Source organism: Pollicipes pollicipes, unplaced genomic scaffold (assembly GCF_011947565.3).
Source record: "Pollicipes pollicipes isolate AB1234 unplaced genomic scaffold, Ppol_2.1 Scaffold_3087;HRSCAF=3621_pilon_pilon_pilon, whole genome shotgun sequence".
NCBI lineage: Eukaryota > Metazoa > Arthropoda > Thecostraca > Pollicipedomorpha > Pollicipedidae > Pollicipes > Pollicipes pollicipes.
Window position 1 is genome coordinate 41,720,624 of NW_023596225.1, and position 20,575 is coordinate 41,741,198.

Consider the following 20,575-nt stretch of genomic DNA (forward strand, 5'->3'; position numbering starts at 1 on the left):
GCCCCGAGAGGGGCTGGGCCCGGCCGGCCCCGGCCGGGGCTGGGCCGGCCGGCCCGAGGGGTGGGCCGGCCGGCCCGAACCGTGACCTGGGCCGGCGGGCCCCGAGCCGGGGCTGGGCCCGGCCGGCCCCGAGCCGTGACCTGGGCGGCGGGCCCCTGAGCCGGGGCTGGGCGCGGGCCCTGAGCCGGGGCTGGGCCGGCGGGCCCTGAGCCGGGGCTGGGCCCGGCCGCCGTCCCCGCCGCGTCAGCGGCGCCGGCCCGCCGCTCCAGCACCGGCGCCGATCCCGGCTCGGAGCCGCGGACAGTGGCCGGCTCGGGCGCCACCGCTGCCGCTTCTGGGGAGCGTCGGGACAGTCCCGCGCTCGACGGACGGGTGCAGTCCTGCGGCGCCCTCGGGCGGCCGCCCTCGCCGCGCAGAGGTCGGCCCGAACACGCGGCGGCGCCGAGGGTCGGCTCCGGGTTTGCACGGCGCTCCGCGTCACACGATAACAGGCCCGATTACTCCGCAGTGGAGAGGCCCGCATGCAGATCCATCACGCGAGCCGCGCACGACCAAACGACCCGACGCGCGTATTACCCCGACACGGCACGAACGCGGGGATATCGCCCGCAACGCACACCGCGCACCGGCCCCTCCGCTCACACACAGCGCCCCGCAAAACCGATCGCCACGCAGCTGGCCGCCGATTGCACAACCGGTCCAGCCCTCCGCTCCTTCCACACCTCCGGCAGCTAATCACCGGACGGTCGGGGCACGGGTGGGGCTCTCAGGGTCTCCGGCGGCCCCCGCGGGCGGGGAGGTGCACGCCGACTGCGGACCCCGCCGCCGGCGCCGGTGGAATGCTGCACCGCAAGGACCGGCGTGCAGCGCGGGACGGTCAAGTGGCGAGAGAGCACGGCGCTGGACGACCGGCCAAAATCGACACGCTTGGAACACACAGTTGGGCAGAGAACCGATAACCTCGTTTGGAGGCAGGGGGTTCGCCTCACCTGGCCACCGATAGCTATTCTAGCCGGTGGAAAGGATGATTTCCCCTGGACAGCGTACACGGATATAACCGGGTAAAGGAGTAGGAGGAGGGGAGATCCACCCCCCCCCCCCCCCCGCTCTCCCCATCTAAACTTTGTCAGAAAGGACTTCTGTCCCTTGCTCTCATTTTTTACATCACGTCACCTGCCAAACCATGACTTGCACAGTCCCTGCAGAGCCCGCTCTGCCGCCCCCTCGCTCAGTCCCCGAAGCATGACTGCGCTCATGGCAAGCCCGGCCGCCAGGCCAGCCGGACTCGGCGGCGAGCGGATGGCCTCCGCGCGTCAGCGGTGCTCTCCCCGGCCGTCGGGGCGGCGCGGCCCACCATCGGGCCATCGGCGCCGGCCGGCCCCCGCGCCGTCCCAGCCGGCGACCTTGTCGCGGCCGCCGAGCGGACGGTGACCCGCGCTGGCGGCCGGACTGCCGCCGCGTCCCGGCGCCGGCGGCGGCGCCAGCGCCGGGGCGTTCTCCTCCGGCCGCCGTACACGCCGAGCGGACGCGAATGAGTCCGCTTGTGGCGCCGCGCCCGCCCGGACCGGCGTGATGACCCGGAACGAACCGCGCAGATGCGAGATCGCGGGGGCGATCATCAGATCAGTCGGCGGGGACACTGCGGCCCGATCGCGGCCGCCCGCATCCCCGCCCCGCTCCCAGTGTCACTGGGTCAGCCGGCCGACCGCGGGGGGCGTCACCCAGGGTGATCACACCCCCCGTCCAGCGGCCAGCCGTCAGCATCCGGCCGTTACGTGTCAACGACCAGGTCACCCGAGCCATCTCCCGCGCTGGGAGCGATCTCGTCCACGGGAGGAGGGCGCTGGCACGGGCCATCAGCCCACACAGCACTCCATTCGTGTGGCGTGCTAGGGACGCGTCACGGGCGGCACGTCCGACCTGCTGAGGTGAACAGCGATTTCAACTGAACTACAAGATACCGCACAGACGGGCAAAACAGACCCTTCTCCACCCTGGTCTGTCGCTTCACACCCTCCAGGCGCTTTACTTTTGCCTTTTTCCGAGTTTTCGCTTCGCCTGCCGGTGACCCCGGGTGTCGCTCTCCGGGCGCCCTCTGGCCTCCTCGCGTATCGGAGTCCGCCCCGCCCGGACGCTGCCGCCGGCGGTACTCACTCGAGGACGGCGGCGCTGAACGGCGACTGCAGGTCGCCCAGGTACTCGCCGATCATCTGCTTGCTCAACCCCTTGCGGGTGATGAGAAAGCGGGCCACGCTGTGCGGCGCCTCGTCCAGGAAGCCGCGCCCGATCAGGTAGTCGATGCCGCGCTCCGGCTTCGTGTTGAACAGGTTCAGGCCGACACGGTACTGGCGCTTGCGCACGATCTCCGGCACCTGTGGATGGCCGGTCAGGTCTGGTCAGGCAGGGCAGGGCAGGGCAGGGCAGGGCAGGGCAGAGCACGCCAACAAGGCGGACCCAGGCCGAGGAACTGATTTACAGGGAATGAGCCTAATGCCACATGACGTGCGAGATTAACACGATGACGTGGTTGACGTCATATAAGTGCGAATAGGCATCAGTCGAAAGGTTGGATGGTTGGTTGGCTACCTGGAATTTGAAAATTCCTTGCACGTGACTTAGTCCAAAGTCCATGGTTACATGCCAGACATTATTCTCTCCGATAATCCCTTACCACACGCCGTTCAAAGGCAACCCCACCAGGTAAAAAGACGGGTCTACGCATGACGCCCATGGCCACGAGTATGTGAGACACGTGCATTCCTTCCGTGGTCTACGCCGGTTGCAATCCTCTTAAAACTGCCGCGGGCTGACCGGTCCCCATCCCACGCGGCCTGTTCGGTCGTCGCCGCCGCCGCCGCCGCGATGCGTGAGCCGCCGTCCCAGCCCCGCCCGGCCGGCCGGCGCCTCTCCGCCCGCAGCCTCCGGGCGCACGGAAGACGACAGCGGGCCCGGCTCGGTCGCCCGGCCGGCGTGCGTGCGCCGCAGCCGCCGCCCTCATTGGCCCGGTGGCTTGGCCGGCGCCTCCGCCCGCCCGGCCGGCGCCGGGCTAAACACACGTCAATTAGACCGGCGTTGTCCGCACCGAGCGCATGGAGCGGCGGCAGTGCGTGCGACGGCGGGCGGCGGCGCCGGGAACGGCAAAATCGCCGCGTCACGCCCGACGGCCGCGCTCGCGCCCACCGCCGCCGTGGCGGTCACAGGAGCTCGGCAGGACCGTCGCCGGGGACCAGGCCGCCCGCCCGCACTTAATTCAGCAGGGGCTGGCGCTCCGGCGGCGGTAACGGTGCGGCGGGCCTGGTGACCGCGCCGCAACCGGCCGCCATCGGGGGCCGATCGGCCGCCGGCAACCGCGACCCGGCCGCCGTCCCCTGCCGCGCGCGCCGTAAACGTCGCTCAGTGACGCGATAGGCCGGCGATACGCGGCCCGTCAACAAGACGGCCGCGGGACGTGGCCGCTGCAGTCGGCCTGGCAACGCGCCCGGGCCGGGGCCAGCTGGTGCCGGCGGCCCGGCGCGGCCCGGCGGGGCGGCCGCGTCAGATTTAGCCCCGCCGCGCCGTGCCGCTCGCTCGCGCGCCACTCACCCGCCGGAAAACACGGCGCGGCGCGTGTACGTGGCGCGCGGCCGATCTCACCGCGTCACGATACGGGGCGAGGGTGGAAGCCAGCCGCCGGCGCCGCGTCGGCGTTCCGCACCGCCGCAGAAAGGCGCCCTCCGTCTGCACCGGCGGCGGAGGAGTCGGCGGCGGCGGTCACCGGATCGCTATCAGTGCACAGGCCACGAAACCGCGCCGACCGACAGACACGTGGGCGGCGGGACGGCGCGGTGCGACGGCATCCCGGCCGCGCCCCGTACACGTCCAGCCGTTGGAGGCTCCACCGCAGGGGGCGGCAATGACGCACGCCGCGCCCACCTGGAAACGCGCGCGCTCGCTCGCGCCACCGGTCGTTGACGACCGCGGACATTAGCATAACGTCGCATCATCGCCGCGCGGCGGCCGGGTGCGCCGCCGCGCCGAAAGCAGAGCCAATCCGGAAAAGGCGACACGCGGCGAGCCGGCAGCCGGCCGGCGCCGAGAAGCGGCGGTAACGAGCAAACGCAGCTTCGGCAAACGATCGGCCCCGGCGGCCGCGTCCGATGGCATTAGCAGCGCCACTCGCTCAATCGCCTCACTCTCGCCCGGCTACTTTCGAAAGGACGTTCTCCAAAGCGGACTATGCCATTTTTGACGATTGAGAAACCGTCTCATTCGGTATGCCGCGCGCATAACACGCCGTCGCCGTATCGGCCCCGACCGCGGAACGGCGGCCGGCCGGCCGGCACCGGCAGCCAGCTGCCAGGCCCGCCGCCGCCGCTGCGCCTCCAGCCCCCACGGACCCCTCGTCCCCAGACCGTCGGCGCCGCAGTCCCGGCCGCCGCGTGAAGCCCGCGGTGGCCGGCGACGCCGGGCTGCGCGGGCCGGCTGTGGGTGGGCCGTGGCCCTGGCCGGGCGGCGCGCGGGCCGGATCAGGGGTCACCGCCGACGCCGTCCACACTCAGCCATGATGGGCCAGAATCCGGCGATTAGCAGAGCCTCCGGGACAGAGTGACAGACAGCCAACGGTGGCACGGCGGGACCGGAGGTCGCCGAGATGGGCGACATTACGCAAACGCCAGGAAAAACCGGCTGCCCACAAGCCGAAAGGATACTTGAGCACGTGAATGGGTTCCTGGTATGTCAGGCTAATGCCACATTATATAACGAACATATAAATACCATGTGGAGAGACAATGGGATGCGGGGATGGAGAGAGCGCGGACGGGAGGTGCGAAGAAGCAGCGGGACAAGGAAATATGAATAGGAACATGAAAACGGACAGGGACAAGCACAGGGGCTGGCAGGGACAATGGACAGGAGCGGGGGAAACCGATACGGACAAGGTCAAGGACAGAGGAGAGGGGGCGTAAGACGGACAGCTTCAAAGGCAGCGAGACTCGACCACCCGGACACACCCACCCAGCGCGTTCGGACTCGTTTACCTTGCAGCTGGCTGTGGCCGGGCGGCCGGCGGCGGCCGGGCGGGCCGGCTCCGTCGGGTGGCAGACTCGCTCGGCGCCGCCGGTGGCCGTGTCGCTCCGCGCCCGCGACAGCGCTCTCCGCGCACCGCTGGAGCGACTCGACGAGCGCTGCAACAAGGCGCCGGTAATTAGCGCGGCCAGTGGCGGACCAGTTAGGCGGCGGCGCTCGGCGCGGCGGCGGCGCCTGTACCCGTGGGAGTGATGGGGACGCCCTGGGAAGGCGGCGCACGCACGCCACCACCGTGCACTTGGTCCGCGGCGCCTCGGCCGGCGGCGAAACCGCTCACACTCACACGGCACTACTCACAGTCGGTTCCGACTGCTCATAACAGAGGATCGCGCGATAAATCACGGATTTCTCCGCGCCGCCGCCTGAGCGATAACCTGCCGCCGCCATGTGCCCGGGACGTCTCCAGGCGCCGAGCGGCGTGCTGTTATACGGCGCTGGCCGCGCGCGGACACCGACGGGCGGCCGCCGGCTGGAGCATTCGGCGCCTCCCAAATGAGCGCCGTCCCAGCGGCGGCCCGTCACCCCTCACCGGGACTGGAATACGACCGCGGCGGCCGGCGGGATACAGCCCATCCTCTGGCGGCCACGGCGGCCGGCTCTGCGTCAGACGCGCCGTCAGCGACCGTCGCCAGCGCATCGCAGGTGTGGACGGGCGCGCTGCGGAGGTCCGGCCGCACCACCGGGTCCGGTCCGGCAGCGTCGGCGTGGCGTTGCGGGCGCGGCGGCTCGCCGTTGGGCCGCTGCCGGTGTCAAGGCCGGCCTCGCGCCACAGGCGCCCGGGCCCTCGGATCGCGGCTCCTTCGCGCCACCCCAAAACAGATCACCAGATCCGGCCCGGTTGATCCGTTTTTGATTCGTTCGTCCTTGTTTGCGACCGCAGACGTGCCGAGCCGTTTTGGCGCGTCCACGCCTCCGCCTCGCGCTCCCAAGGATGCTGCCGCGCCGCCCGGCCGAGTGTCTGATTCAGCGCGTTTGGAAGGGAGAGCCGTAAAAGGTTGGCCGCCCGCCGCTGGCACCTCCATCGAAGCGCCGAACTTAACGACGGCCCACCAACGTCCGCCAGATAGCCGATGGTAGGGTCCCGTCGCCCGCTAGTAGCTTCTGACATCAGGCGTGGGAATATGAGGAGGGGCGATGGGACCACACCCCACCTTTCATGAAGTTTAAACATTATCTCTTGGGTCAGGCGTGGAGATAATTGTCTTTGTGCGCGAGTTCCGCCAATTTTTGCGACGGTTTTCAGCTAATGGTCGCCGTGGGCGGCCAGGGGTACCACAAAATACCAGACAACCGAATACCAAACAGCGACGTGACAAAGCGCTTTTCACTAGTTTTCAACGCCGTCGTGAATCACTGTAATTAAACTACTTGTAGCGGCGCCGTCATGAAGAGTGGCTCAAAATGCAACACCGTACAGTGCGATTCACATAGAAGGCATCAATTTCTCGCTTTCTTTTCGGCTCGCGCCGCAACAAGCGTGGGAGCGCGGCCAGCACCGGTCCTGGCCGCGGCGCCGCGGGCCGCGCGGCCGGCTGGAGCGCGCCTGCGGTGGCGGGCCGACCACGGCCGACCGTGGTCGACAGCGGCGATCAGCTGACGTCGTGCTGCGCCGCTGCGGCCCGAGGCGGCCGGTCGGGGACGGACGGCGGCGGCCGGCCGGGGTCACGGCAGGCACGCCGCCCGCCGGCGCCGGCCTCCAACGTGACGGATGTGTCGGGGTCGCCAGGCCAGGACCTTCAGCCGGCGCTCGCGCCGTGCCCCGGGCTGGCGGGGCCCCCGCGCGCGGCCGGATCACGCCCGCAGCCCCTCTCGGCCGCCGCCGCCGGGCGAGCAGCAGCTCCGATCTGTTCGGCGCACGTCGCGCCGAGCGGACGCCCGCCGTGTGCGATGAGTCAGGCCCACCACCGCAGTACCGGACCTGCGGCCTCCCCCCGGCCCAGTGTCCAGCGGCGGCGCGGCCTTGCGCCGGGCAGCGCAGGGCGGCGGCGGCGCAGGCGAGCCGGGCCGGGCCGGGCGCTCCGGCCGCTCGAGGCGGGACATCCGGGTGAGGGCGGGCGTGGCCGCGCCGGCCTGGAGACGCGCGCTCGGACCGCGCCCCGGCGCCTCTCCACAACACGCCCGCCCACCTCGACTCGGACGGTGCGGCGTACACAGACCCGTCAGCACGCAGGGATGAGATCTCGGGATTTCTGCAGCGTCCGCGCATTTGCTGCAAGCGAGCGGCGTTCTCAGCAGGAAAGCCACACCGCAAACGAATACGTGGTAAGCGGGAAGCTGCAGTGGCCTGAAAGCAGTGCCAACACGAAAACATGTTTCATAAGCCGCCAAGCCTGAGACAACCCATGCGACGACAATAGGCACCATCCGGCTAAGCGCGCCGGTGAGGCGCTGCCATGAGACGGACGGGGCGCGACTGAGCGCCGGACCACATCAATGGGCGCCGGCGCCGTGCTCCCGAATCGTTGCCGACGCTGCTCGCCGGCCCGTCTCCGGGCGAGGGCGAGGCTCCGGTGAGGTGACTGCCGGCGCCTGCCGTCGCCCGCTCGCCGCCGCCGCGCCGCCGCGCGTGACCACCGACGCCAGAGCGGCGCGTTGCGCCACCATCCGTGCAGCATCCCTCTCCGGCGGCGGCCTGTGCCGTCCCGCGCGGCGACGGCGGTGCTGGCCGGCGCACGCGACGCGGCCGCCCGGCCGACGCGTGATGACCCGGCGCTGCCCGCGCCGCCGCCGCTGGCCAATCGCTGCCGGCGACGGACGGACGACCCTCGCGGCCGCCGGCGGCGCCGCCCACCGCGCGCGCGTGCGGCCGGCCGGCCGGGGTCGCCGCAGGGTCGGACCGGGTCACCGGAAACGGCCGCGGCGGGCGGCGCGGCTGATTGGAGTGCGGCAACGGCGCGATTGCAGCCCGCTGTCGGCGGCGCCGGCCGTTTTTGCCGGCGGCCGAGCACCGGACACTCCGCGACCGCAGCGCCGCGCCGCTCGTGACCGGCGGCGGCCGACGACCGGCGGAGGACTGCGGACGGCGGCGGTACCCCCCCCCCCCCCCCCCCCCCCCCCCCCACTTCCCCCACCGCCGAGAAGCACCTCGCGCGACGGAGGACAGATTGTCCAGCACACAGCCCACCGGCGGATCAGCCAGTAACAAACTGCGCGTCCGCGCGCGGAACAGGCTGGTGCGCCGGTCTCCTGCGCGGAATCATCTCTGACGTCTTCGATTGGCCTCAAGTGCGCGTCAGTGACGTCACGGTGGCGCGACTGGACAATTTGCATTCGAAGAAAGTCGCCGGTCCGGGATACGACCATCAGGCCTGTCACTGATTCAGATCGGTTACCGAACTGGTTAGCCAGTTCCGTGGCTAGCCCGGTTAGCCCGGTCAGCGCGTCGACGAGGTCTTCCCACGCACAATCCGGCGCCGTTCGCTTCCACCCCGCGACGCCACTTTCCCCTTCATTGTGCGGCCTCTCCCGAGACGGCACAGTAGCTTCCCGTCATTGTGGGATTCGGCACAGGCCGGAGCCGCGCCTCCCTCATTCCCGCCCCGCGGCCCATGCCGCCTGCCTTGCGCAACGGTCCAGGAGCGGACGCACAGTGGCACCCCCGCCTCCCCGAGGCTCGACACGTCTCGGGATGCTAGCGTTCGTTCACGCGGCTCCCGTCCTCCGACAAGCCGACGCTGACGCCGACGCCGACCGGCGCCCAGCGTCCCCAACGTGGCGCACGCCGCTGCGCGATCGCGGCAGCGTCGCCGCCCGTCCGGCCGGGGCGGACGCGGCCTTGGTGACGGCAGCACTTCTGAGCCGGCCCGGCCGACCGCCGTCACCGCCCCGGGAGCGTCTCTTCACAACCCGTTTGCGAGGGCCGTGCAGGATTGCGACACGACCGGCGGGCCGCTCCGCCGGCCGGCTCATGGCGCCGCCGGCCCGAGTCCGCCCCGGCCGCCCCATCACCCTCTCCCCTGTCCCGGGCACCCCGGTGGCGACCCAGTGGGCACTCGGAATTTCTGGAATCGAATGGACGGCGGCACCCAAAAATAGGCTAGTGTCCATTGTTTTCTTGTTATTAATTATACAATTTTTCGTTCCAGCACAGTGGCTTTACATGCAATAGCACCATCTTTGTAACCCTCTAATCCTGCGGCACAGGTAAGCACGATGTTTCCCACCGCCGATAGCCTGTTACTTTTCATTCTTTCCGGACGCCGTTTCCCCCAACGGCCTTTCCGGTCCGGGTTTTCGCCTCTGGCGCCCTGGGCCAGCTTTGGGCACTCCAGACCGCTCGGAGCGGCCACATCCGGCTCCCGGCGTCCACCCCGTCCGGGAGGGGTGACCGCCTCCAGCCCTCGGTGTCCACCCCGCCCCGGAGGGGTGACCGCCCCCGGCCCTCGGCGTTCTCCCGGTCCCCGAGGGGTGACGGACGGCCTCCAGCCCTCGGCGTCCACCCCGTTCTGGAGGGGTGGGTGCCTCCAGCCCCCGGCGTCCTCCTCGTCCCGGAGGGGTGGCCGTCTCCGGCCCTCGACGTCCTCCCCGTCCTGGAGGGGTGACCGCCTCCAGCCCTCGGTGTCCTCCTCGTCCCGGAGGGGTAGCCGTCTCCAGCCCTCGGCACCCACTCCGTCTGCCGTCCGCCGGCCGCCGTGCCCCACCGGAGCGGACCGGGCGGCCTCAGCGCTGATTGGAGAGATCGGCTCACCGTCCGGCGCGAGTGACGGCTTCCAGGCACGAGACGGGGCCGCCGGGTCTGACCGCGCCGGCCGCCGGCCGCCGGCCGTTTTCGCCGCATACGTAATGAACGCGTCCGCGCGACCCATTAGCTGAATGGGAAGGATTTACCGACGCAAAAGTCGGACTCGCTCGGTGGGAGAGAGAGCTGGGCTGACTGCGTGCTCATCACAAGGAGGCTTCATGCTCCGAACTGCCCATATATCGCGCGCGGTTATAAAGAGACAACCAAAGCGAAGAGGCCAGGCCGACCCGAGGATGTCTCTCCTCCTCCCCCCCCCCCCCCCCCTCCTCCGTTTTGAGGAGACGTTAAAGCTGTCTGGTATCATTTATGCCCGGCACATGCCAGACAATTCAAGGTGTAAAGCATTCACATTTACACCAGCGCGAGGCCTTAGCATTCAAATGAATGGCATGGGCCCCAAACATACGCTGAAGGGAACGGTAACGGGCTACTCAAAAGTTACAGCAATGAGCGCACTGTGTAAAAACCTAACGATTGTAGTGTGTGTACTTATATGGACTTGGACCTTCTTGAATGACATGAGCATGAGATGAGAGCTTTTAACACTGAGCGTGACGTTGCAACTGGATTTAGGCGGTTACGTTTCCGGCGAGAAACCTGAGATTAAATTAGAGTGGCGCCACGTGTTGCCGTGGTGATTACATCCGTAAAAACTGGCAAAGCACATAAACCATCAGTGATTTGCGTCATGCAATGTTGCATGTGCGAGGGTTGTGTTCGCCATCAGCTGGAAACGAGACAACGCGACTCTTTCCACTCACGGGTGGCACACGACCGCGAGTCTGAAAACTCGCGATAAAACACAGATAAAATCCCCCCCCCCCCCCCCCCACTGTCCAGAGCGAGGGAGGACGCGACCCTCTCCGCGAGGCATATACTGACACGCAACTCTAACAAAAGAAAGAAGATTGATTTGGCTTCGAAGCGCCTTCGGGACCGCGCCAATCTTTACCACGACAGAGCCCAGCTCCACGAGATCATCCAATCAGGACGTCCGGCGTCTGCGGCGACGACCAATCGCCGACGAGCGTAACAGTGTCGCGAACGCTCTCCGAACCGGCCCGACGGCGACCGCCGCGTGACCCCGGCAGGGTCGGGTGGGGTGCAGCGGCCGCGCCGGCCACTCACCTGGGAGCGCCGGCGCACCATCGGCGACGAGGTGCCTCACCTGAGAGCGACGGCGCACCATCGGCGACGAGGTGCTGACGGGGCCGGCCGAGGCCAGGCTGCTCTCGCTGCTCGAGCTGGCCACCTGTAGCCGCCGCGGCGCGCACGCCACCGAGCTGGTGCGGTGCGGCGGCTCCGGCGGAGGACCGCGGCCCCGCCGGCTCGGCCCCAGCCGCTGCTCGGCCACCTGACGGAGCGCGCCAGGTCATGTCAGGTCAGGTCACGTCACGTCACGTCACGTCAGGTGACGCCGCAGAGGCCGGAGAGGCGGCCCGGACAGCCTCGCCACTCCCTGACCGGTGCGAGGCCGGCACACCGTCGGTAGCCGCGATAATCGCCGCAGCGGTGGGAGATATCCTGCAGCAGTGCTCACTGCAGAGACTCGCCACAGACAGCCACCTCACTGACCACAGGGGTTCACCACAGATAGCCACCTCACTGACTACAGGGGTTCACCACAGATGGCCACCTCACTGACTACAGGGGTTCACCACAGATGGCCACCTCACTGATTACAGGGGTTCACCACAGATGGCCACCTCACTGACTACAGGGGTTCACCACAGATGGCCACCTCACTGACTGCAGAGGTTCAATAGCCACCTCACTGACCACAGGGATTCACCACAGATGGCCACCTTGCTGACTGCAGGGGTTCACCACAGATGGCCACCGTGCTGACTGCAGATCCCTACCACATACTCTCACTACATTCACCACCAGCACACGCACGGCCACCACGCTCTCAACAGGAGCTCATCGCAGACGGCTGACACACTCACTCCGCCAACACCACAGGCCGGCGCAACATAAGCCTAGAGTCTGCGGCGGAACATCACACATACAGCCTCAACATAGTCATGCTGCAGAGAATCTGCACAGTCTCAACACCAGGTGCGGAGGGTGGGGCTAGAGCTGATGATTTGGATGCGCAGGATTCGAACAAATTAAATAGATTCGAATATTGCTACCAATCAAATCATAAAAATGAGGGTTTAAACTTTAACACCATACCAAATACTCAAAAACAGAAATACCAAAATCAGGATTAAAGTCCTCAAAGCTGAACGTTGTCAAAGCTGAATACCGAAAGGTGGACCCTGTCATTTCAATCCGCAATGAAATACATTCACTGTTATCTTTCTCGGTTCACAACATCCTTCAGAAAGACAAAATGAAACGCGCGTGTGTCAGTTATGCATTGGACCGAGTCGGCGTACTCTTGTACAACACTGTACAAGTTTGAAATTTCGATGCCAACATTCGAATCTATTTCAATCTATTCAACTCCAAATCCGAATCCCAATCTGAATCAAATGACCGCACAATTCTAGTTCAAAAATGCTGCGAATCCTCGACTTGACGCAGGGGCTGAGTCACCGGAATGAGATCACAGGTAGATGACAGGTGGAGGGGACCCCGCCTCATCCGCCGGCCGCAGTGATCGGCCGCATAGGCAGACGTCCCGCCCACTGGGCTCGACATCCCCTCACACCAACACCACGCTAATAAGGCGGCCATGCACGCGACAGCCTTCCCATTCGCTCGTAGTCCAACCAGGATTACACGAGCTCCAGCTGTAAGTGGGCGGACTTCCTCCCCGATAACGCAAGCCCTTGACGCTGGGCTTTTACATCTGAGAGGGATTGGAAACGGGACCCATCCAAACAGAATCGACATGTACCGTTCGCTTAGCCCTGATGCGGTCGATAGTGACGCTGTCGGGTTGGCCGGCAGCGACGCGCCACCCGGCAACACCGTCCCAGCAGAGAAGACCAGTTCCAGGTAGTTGACCTCCACAAAGTGATTATAAATTCCGTGACCTTCGGGCCGTAATAACGCGTTGGTTTTTGGTGGTGTCGCCTCTCGTCCACCTCTGACAGCTCTCCGATCGCGAAACACCTGCGTTCGACATCAGCATGCATAAGAGATGCCCATCCGAGCCTATCGACTAATCGACCGTAGCCTTACGTACCGGAAATGAATATTAGAGACTCATCTATGAGCGAGACTGCTAACTAAGACCGTCAGATTACAGCTTGTTTTTAGATTATCTGGTGGATCTTCATACTCAGTAAAGCAAGTCTGAAATCGTACTGAATATAGCGTTTGTGTCCCAAAGCTTCCAGCTAATGCGTCACATTTTTCTGTCGTCTTTTACATGGAGCCTTATGGCCTTTTGCCGCTGCAATTTGACTAATTCTCGCATATCTAAGAGTACAAGGCACCCATCAGTGTCACACTCTTTTCAGTCAAACTTTGACTGACACCGAAAACCCGCGCTAAGTTCAACACGCTCTTCGCGAAAACCAAAAAACACAACGCGTCCGACATCCGCCCCCACGCAGCCGGCCGTGGACGGCCGTGGTCGGGCCGTGGACGACTGTGGACGGGCCGTGGACGCCTGTGGACGGCCGGCCAGCCGTGGACGGCTCGTGGACGGCCGCCGCGCGACCGTCGCGCCGCACCGCCCTCTGACGGCGACCGCATGCCGCCGTCACTACAGTTAGGTGGGCCGCGAAGACGATGCATTAACCATTTTCGCCGCGTAAGTGTCGGTAATTGGACGCGAGCCCGGCACTAGCGGCCGCCGCCGGTTTAGTTTGTACGCTCCAGTGGCGGCGGCGCAGCGGAGCGGCGACAAAGGCGCAGGGGTCACGGCCAGTGACCACGGAATACGGGACAGTGGCACACCGACCGGGGGGCACGCACGGAGTGTTCAGGACAACGGGCAGGGAGCACGGAACACAGGACAGTGGCACACCGACCGGGGGGCACGCACGGAGTGTTCAGGACAACGGGCAGGGAGCACGGAACACAGGACAGTGGCACACCGACCGGGGGGCACGCACGGAGTGTTCAGGACAACGGCCAGTGACCACGGAACGCAGGACAGTGGCACACAGACCGGGGGCACGCACGGAGTGTTCAGGACAACGGACAGGGAGCACGGGGAACAGCAGCACGACGCCCAACTACCCGGACGGCTACCAGGAAAGTTCCAAGACTGGATTCTGTGACAGCTTACTGCTGTATAATGGCCAAATACAAATGGTCAAGCACTCAAAACAGGACATGAACCTGGATCCAGTGCCACCCAATCTTCATCTCAATCAAATCGTGACAAATCGGCTGAGAAAAGTGACCGGAATTTCACCAACGTCATCTTAACGGGCCTCAAAAAGAAACAAGAAACGTGACCGCCTCAGACCGCGCGCACGTGCGCACTCGGACAGCAGCACACGGATAACAGATGGGGTGCCGCGGGTGTCCGCCGCCCCCGACATCACGTGCCGGACCGCACCCGACCGCGCCTGACCCCGCCAGCGCCGGGCGGCGGAAATTCCGCCAACCGACACCCGAGAGCGATTGGCTCATTTTTCACGCCGCAGCTGCGGGCTTTGGCAGTTTTACAGGGCGCGCAGGTCAGGCTGTGAACTGATGGTGCCCGCCGGCCGCTGGGAAACAGCACCCCGGCTGGAGAGCCACCACGCGCTTCACGCCGCACCGTGTGGGTTTTCGCCGCGGTCCCCGAGCGCTGGGCGGCCCGCGCGCCCCCTGGTGACCTCTTCTGTCAGGTCCCAGTCCTGGGCTTTTAACGAGTCCCAGCCGCGGCCCAAGTCCCCATAGCGGATCGGTGGAAATCGAGAGGGCCCGAGTCCTGCCCAGGGTGACACCACCGTACCCGGGGAAGAGGTGCTCCCGTACAGCGTACCCACCCAGCGAGCGGCCTCCTGCCCCCTGGTCACCGGCGGCGGCCAATAGCTGCACACACGAACATTATAAAACAAATCGACCAGCCGAGAAAGAGGCGCGTTCTCTCACGGCGTCCGCACCTGGTAAGGCGCGACGGCGGGCGGCGGGCCGTTGGCGTGCGGCGCGTAGTACTCGCTGAGGTAGGTGGCGTCGTTCAGGTAGTTGTAGCTCTGGTACTCGCGGTCGGAGAGGTCCGAGTCGTTCTCCAGGCTGCCGTTCAGGCCGTTGGCCGCGCGCCCGGCCGCCTGGCCGGACCCGGGCGCCGGCGGCGGCGGCGCGGCCGTCGGCGCCGGCCAGCTCGCCGGCACGTCAAACCGCCGCGACAGCCGCCGCTCCGTTTTGGCCGAGAGTGTGATGGCGCGGAACTTCTTGGAGAGCGCGTAGCGGCGGTAGGCGCGCTGGATGGTGGTGGCGGCGTGGCGCGCGCGCCGGCCGCCGTAGCGCCGCTCCAGGCAGGCCACCTGCCGCTCCGCCAGGTCCTGGCTCAGCTCGTACCTGCGGGCAGAGGTGAAGGGGTCAGCGGGCGGGTCCGCACGCGGGACGGTCGCAGCGGCGCAGAAACGCCCTCCCAGGCTGGGGATCGAACGCGGCTGACCTGTCGTTGTCACAGGGACCGTCCGAAGACCAAACGGCACTTAAACAGAAGTTCTCTCCCGTCTAGCGTGTGCTGGTATCAGCGGTGGACCACTGGCACTGATGACCCGTGACACATCCCTTAGACAGGGGTGATTTGGCGCGGCCCACGCGGCAAAACAGGAGCCGAGGTGTGCTCGGCGAACATGTGGCAAGACCTGTAACAGACCACGAAGTCCCACTCCCTTCGATTCATCTTCCTCGCGTCTGCGGTCTCCGAGTCACCTAATGCGGTCGGGCAGCGGGGGTCACTCCTGGACCAGGACATCCTACGTCCGCATCCTGGACCAAGTGGCGGCCCCTCCTCCCTCGGGCCCGGCTTTCTCCGCGCCGCATCAGAGCCTATTCCCGCACGTGCGGCGCACCGGCGGGGCGCGCCCGGCGCAGAGATATCGCCTGTCTCGCGCCGTCATTTCTTCCAACCCGACGACACCGTTACCGCCTGGGTGGGCCCGCGCCAGATCCTCAGCAGATTGACAAAACTAATGAGTTCGCCATCATCTTACGTTATCGGCCGACAGTCCCATTCAGTCGGCTGCCAGCGCGGCGCCGACCCATGCATCACAGGGTCTCCCGGCGAGTCGGCGAAACACGACAGCCGCCGCGGTTCCAGCACCGTTTTCGCCTCCAACCGACGCCAAACGAGCCGCACAAAGCCGTCGCGGCGCCGCAGCCAGCTGCGGCGCGCGCGGCGACATCCGACGCGCCGTAGGTCGCGCGCGCCACCATTGTGGCATCGGCGCCACTGCCGCCGTGTTCGCCACAAAGCGCCGCTCGAGCGCCAGAAGTGTACAAAGCGGCCGCAAAAGACGACGCACAATGCGGCAGCGAGACGTTCTTTAGGCGGCAGGACGGCACACGGGGCTGCACTCGGGTGGAAGAAAGACGCCGTCGGAGCGCGTGGAGACGGGAGACAGACACACGTCCCTGGCCGGACGGCGAAGCGCGCGGAGATGAGAGGCAGACACCGGTTTCTGGCCGGTGCGGCCGGGCGGTGGAGCGAGCAGAGAAGAGCGACAGACACCGGTCTCTGGCCGGGCGGTGGAGCGAGCAGAGAAGAGCGACAGACACCGGTCTCCGGCCGGGTGGTGGAGTGAGCAGAGACGGGAGCCAGACATCGGTCTACGTCAAGCACGACACGGCGGCGGTGTGACGCCTCGACACGCGACGAGGTAAATTGCTCTGAATTATGGGACAGCAGAAGAAATATGTGCAGACCACAAAAGACAAATTAACAAAAAGGCAGGCATAGTGAAAAGAGAGTTACAAATGCATGAGCCGCAGAACGGGTTGAAGCTGTAAGGCTTTTACGCGAGAGCATGCGGCATGTCCAAACATGTGTCGAACAGACCCCGTCGGCTACAAGACGACAGCGTTCAAATCAAAATTACAAGCACCTTCCCAGACCAATGACTAACCGTCACAACCAACGCCAACGACGAGAAGCACGACTGAGACACAGTGACGTGAGAGAGGCCGCAGCCTCGCCGTGGCGGCGGGGCCTGACGGCGTGGACTCGACTGCGGGGGGTTACGTAACGTCCGGCGACACCGTGCCGGATCCGGCGATCCGCCGGATCCGGGCCGAGCTCGGCGGCGCCGGCGCCGTCGGTCGCCGTGCACACACGACGCCGCTCTACACAGCTGCTCAAACAGGTCAGGGCGAGGCCGAAGGCCGGCGGCGGCGAGGCGGCGGCGCAACAACCGGCCCGCTGCGGGACATCTGTCGGCGGCGTCAGCGCGGGCTACGGCACTGCTGGCGGGACGGTGGCCGGCCACAGACCGACGGCCGCTTCTGCCGGGCGCCTCGCCGTTGGTCGCGAGTCTCGCCGCCAGGTGTCGACGCGATGGCGAACTCTGGCCGAACGGGCCGCTGCCCCACGGCCGTCTCCTGCTCAGGGTCGCCGGGGCGGTCCGGCGGCCGGACCGCGCCCCACCAACTGACACCCGGCCCGGCCCGGCCCGGCCCGGCCCGGCCCGGCCCGGCCCGGCCAGGCCAGGCCGCGGCGCCCGGCGCCGTCCCCTGAGCCACATTCGCAGCCGGCGCCAGCTCGACCCGGCTCTCCCTCGGCGCGAGGTCGGCGCGCTCCGCGCGGCGCCAGCTGCCACGCTCGGCACATTAACCCGTTAGTGATGCAAGCCGGAGCAATTAGCCACGAGCAAATCCATTGACAACACCCTTGAAGAAACGGCGAGAGCAGCAAAAATATACACTGCACCACCAATTAAAATGTCTCATCGCTGCGACAAGCGGTCGTTTACTTCTTGTCCGCATCGTCCCAGATACCGCACGGGCCGCGAGTGATGTAACTCGTCCTCATGCGTCGCAGCAGCTGGCTCGCTTTGCCACACTCTGCTTCGCTGGTTTTAGGTCAGCAGAACCTTCGGATGAACCGCTCCCGTTGTCTTTCTGTCGGCAGCGGCCGTTGCGCAACGCTCCGCGCGCCATCCCCACGTTTCGCAAATGAATAGACGGAATTCCAGACTGCGCAGCGGGTCGAAAGTGAACTTAGACCGTGTTCCGACGTATTCGCAAATGCATTTCGATGATCCTTGATGAAACTAGCGATTCACGCGTCTCCCCGCTTCCGAGCTCTCATGACACCACTAACCTACGATCCAAAACGCTGCGGCATACCGATTGTCACTGCAGCGGCGTCCGACGCGGAACCGCACCGCGCTGTCACTTCAGTCTCACGGCCTCCCGGCCCTTCACCGCATCACCACTAAGCAGCGGCGCCTGGAGCCCGTCGTGTGGAGCGCGCCGAGACACCGGCGGCGCGTCCCAGCTCATCCCCGCTGACGTCCCGTCCCCAGCCGCCCGTTCCCACGCGTCGGCCCACTGCACCGGCCCCGCCCACACCGGACCGGCACACTCACGCAGCGTAAGGTCAGGTGTCGCGCCGTGACGCGTCCCACGCCGCTTCGTACCGCACCGTGCCCGCATCGGGCCACGCCGGGCAGCGCGTTCACACCCGATATAAGATCTCGCGTGACGCCGCTTCATGCCGTGCCGGGGCCGCACCGGGTCAACCCACTCACACACGACATAGAGCCGACTGCAGAGGCGACTCAGCCGGCTGACGTTCCCTGCCCCGCCATGGCGACCGGGTCGGCGGCGGCACGCGCCGGGCCGCACGTGCCCGTCTCCGCCCGGCAGCCGGGGCCGGCTCGACCGAGCCCTGCCGCGCGCTCGGAGGCGGCGCGCCATGGCCCCGCCCGGCTGGGGTGCCGCCAGAGACGGGCAAGACTGCCAGCAGCTCACCGAGGCCCGGTGCCGGCGCACACCAGCGAGGAGCGCAGACCGGCCGCGCGAGGGAGCCCTGGAACGCGACGCGCCAGGGGCGCGCGCCCGCAAATAGCCACACGCGACTCTAATGATGAGCTGAACCAGCGGTGAGTGGGCGGGCTGATGACACTGATGTTGTGCTGAGTAACCGGATGGCAGCACCCTACTAATGGTATTAATGGAAGAACGGCACACAAAAAACAGGACGGTAGTGCACCAGCAAAGAACAAGCCGACAAGCATGACACATGATGTGACATGACAGTAGAGGCGTGACTGTGGGTTCCTTTGGGGCCTTTTGCCGTGCCGTCGGAAAATTGTCACTGCTATGGACGCCCACATATGTCCTTGGTGGTTTACGTTTCGTGCATGCACTAGGAAACGTCCTTATGCCCACGCGCGCACGGCCGGACTTGATTAATGTCTGGCATCGCGTTGCGGCCCTTCCAGCTCCCTTTCCCGTCACTTCAAAACAGCACAAGCATTTGCGAGAAGGAAAGAACCCAAAACCCCGCCGCTGCCCCGGCACGGCGAGTCCCAGAGCGTTACGTGGCGAGCTCCGCGATTACAAATGCCCCGTCAGTGGAGGTCACCAGGCGGTGTCCGGCGGCGCTGACGCCACCGCCGCGCCGCCGGGCGGTCTGCTCCGCGGCCGCTCCTCCCGCCGCGATAGAGTCCTCGCCGCCGCCGCCGGCCGACACATCCATCACGCGCCGGCCGGCGCGACCCGCCCCCGCACGCGCCGGCCGCGCGCCCTTGGCCGCCGCCGCCGCGGCGCGCGCGGCGGGGGCGGCGGTCGGCGCGGTCACGGCGCCACCGTCGGAGCGTCGCCGCCGGCCGGCGAGAGACGCAGCGCGTGTTCCGGGCGCCGCGAGCGGAGGTATCGCCGTGTCGAGGCAGACAGGGCGCGGCCGGACGGCCCCGTGAACCTGCCCGCCGCTGGTACGGGAAACGGAGGACGGGAGACGGAGGACGGGAGACGGAAGACGGGAGACGCGGGACGGGGGACGGGAGACGGAAGACGTGAGACGGGAGATGCGAGACGCGAGACGCGAGACGGGAGACAGGAGACAGGATACGAAAGCCGGGAGACGTGAGACGGGAGACGGGAAACGGGAGACAGGAGACAGGAGACGGGAGGCATGAGACGGGAGACGGGAGGCGGGAGACGGGAGACGGGAGACGAGAGCGCGGCCACACCGATGCCGTCAACCGGGACCTCTCGCCGCCGCCGTCAAGCCGACCACCTACCGAGCGTTGATGCGGGACCGTTTGATGCAGTTGTCGGCCTTGGCGCGGCCGGGGCCGGCCGCCAGCGAGCTGGACGCGGCGCTGGGACCGTCCGCCGGCGGCATGGTGCTGGCCGCCGGACTGCAACACAGGAGGCACACGTCAGCAGGCCGAACAGCGAGACGGAAAGAGCAGATGGGATGCGCCCGGTCAGACGGCGCAGAACAGATGGGGTGCGCCCGGTCGCATGGGACGTCCGCTTGCTTCTCACTCAAGCGGCCTCGATTTGGCAGTGGCTGATCCGCGAGGCAGCACCAAAGCTTGATACAGTGACGACAGCCTGAGGCCCACAGCCGACCGCCCGGCGCGTGGCTGGCGGCACGGACGCGGCCTGGCGGGTGCGGGAGGACCGGACAACGGATCTGACCTGTCTCCCGTGCACAGCGCGACACCACGGGAGGAAGGGGAGGGGGGGGGGGGCGACCGCCGGCTGCGATGACGGGCGTGACCGTGATCACGGAGCCGCCTCACAGGCGCGTGTCGAACGACGCCTGACGGAAACCAGCCGGCGCGAGACAAACGAGCGCAATTAGGCTCGAGTCACAACACAGTGCCGTTAGCTGCGTAATCCGGTCGACGATTTAATTCCATTCATCCCGCGAAGAAACGCACGGCAGCCCCGGGCCGCTCCAAA

At 66.7% G+C, this 20,575-nt stretch overlaps 1 protein-coding gene across 2 annotated transcripts in view; it reads right to left on the reverse strand.

Annotated features, from left to right (window-relative positions):
• Nucleotides 1-2,022: 2,022 nt before the first annotated feature.
• Nucleotides 2,023-20,575, reverse strand: part of LOC119114803 (IQ motif and SEC7 domain-containing protein 2) — a 42,469-nt gene continuing 23,916 nt past the window's right edge. For both annotated transcript variants that reach the window (XM_037238834.1, XM_037238833.1), the window contains 4 exons: nt 19,903-20,022; nt 14,812-15,226; nt 10,977-11,162; nt 2,023-2,372 (listed from right to left, as the gene is read on the reverse strand). In XM_037238834.1, the coding sequence (XP_037094729.1) occupies nt 2,151-2,372; nt 10,977-11,162; nt 14,812-15,226; nt 19,903-20,022 (943 nt within the window). In that variant the 3' untranslated portion in view covers nt 2,023-2,150. The remainder of the gene's footprint in view (nt 2,373-10,976; nt 11,163-14,811; nt 15,227-19,902; nt 20,023-20,575) is intronic.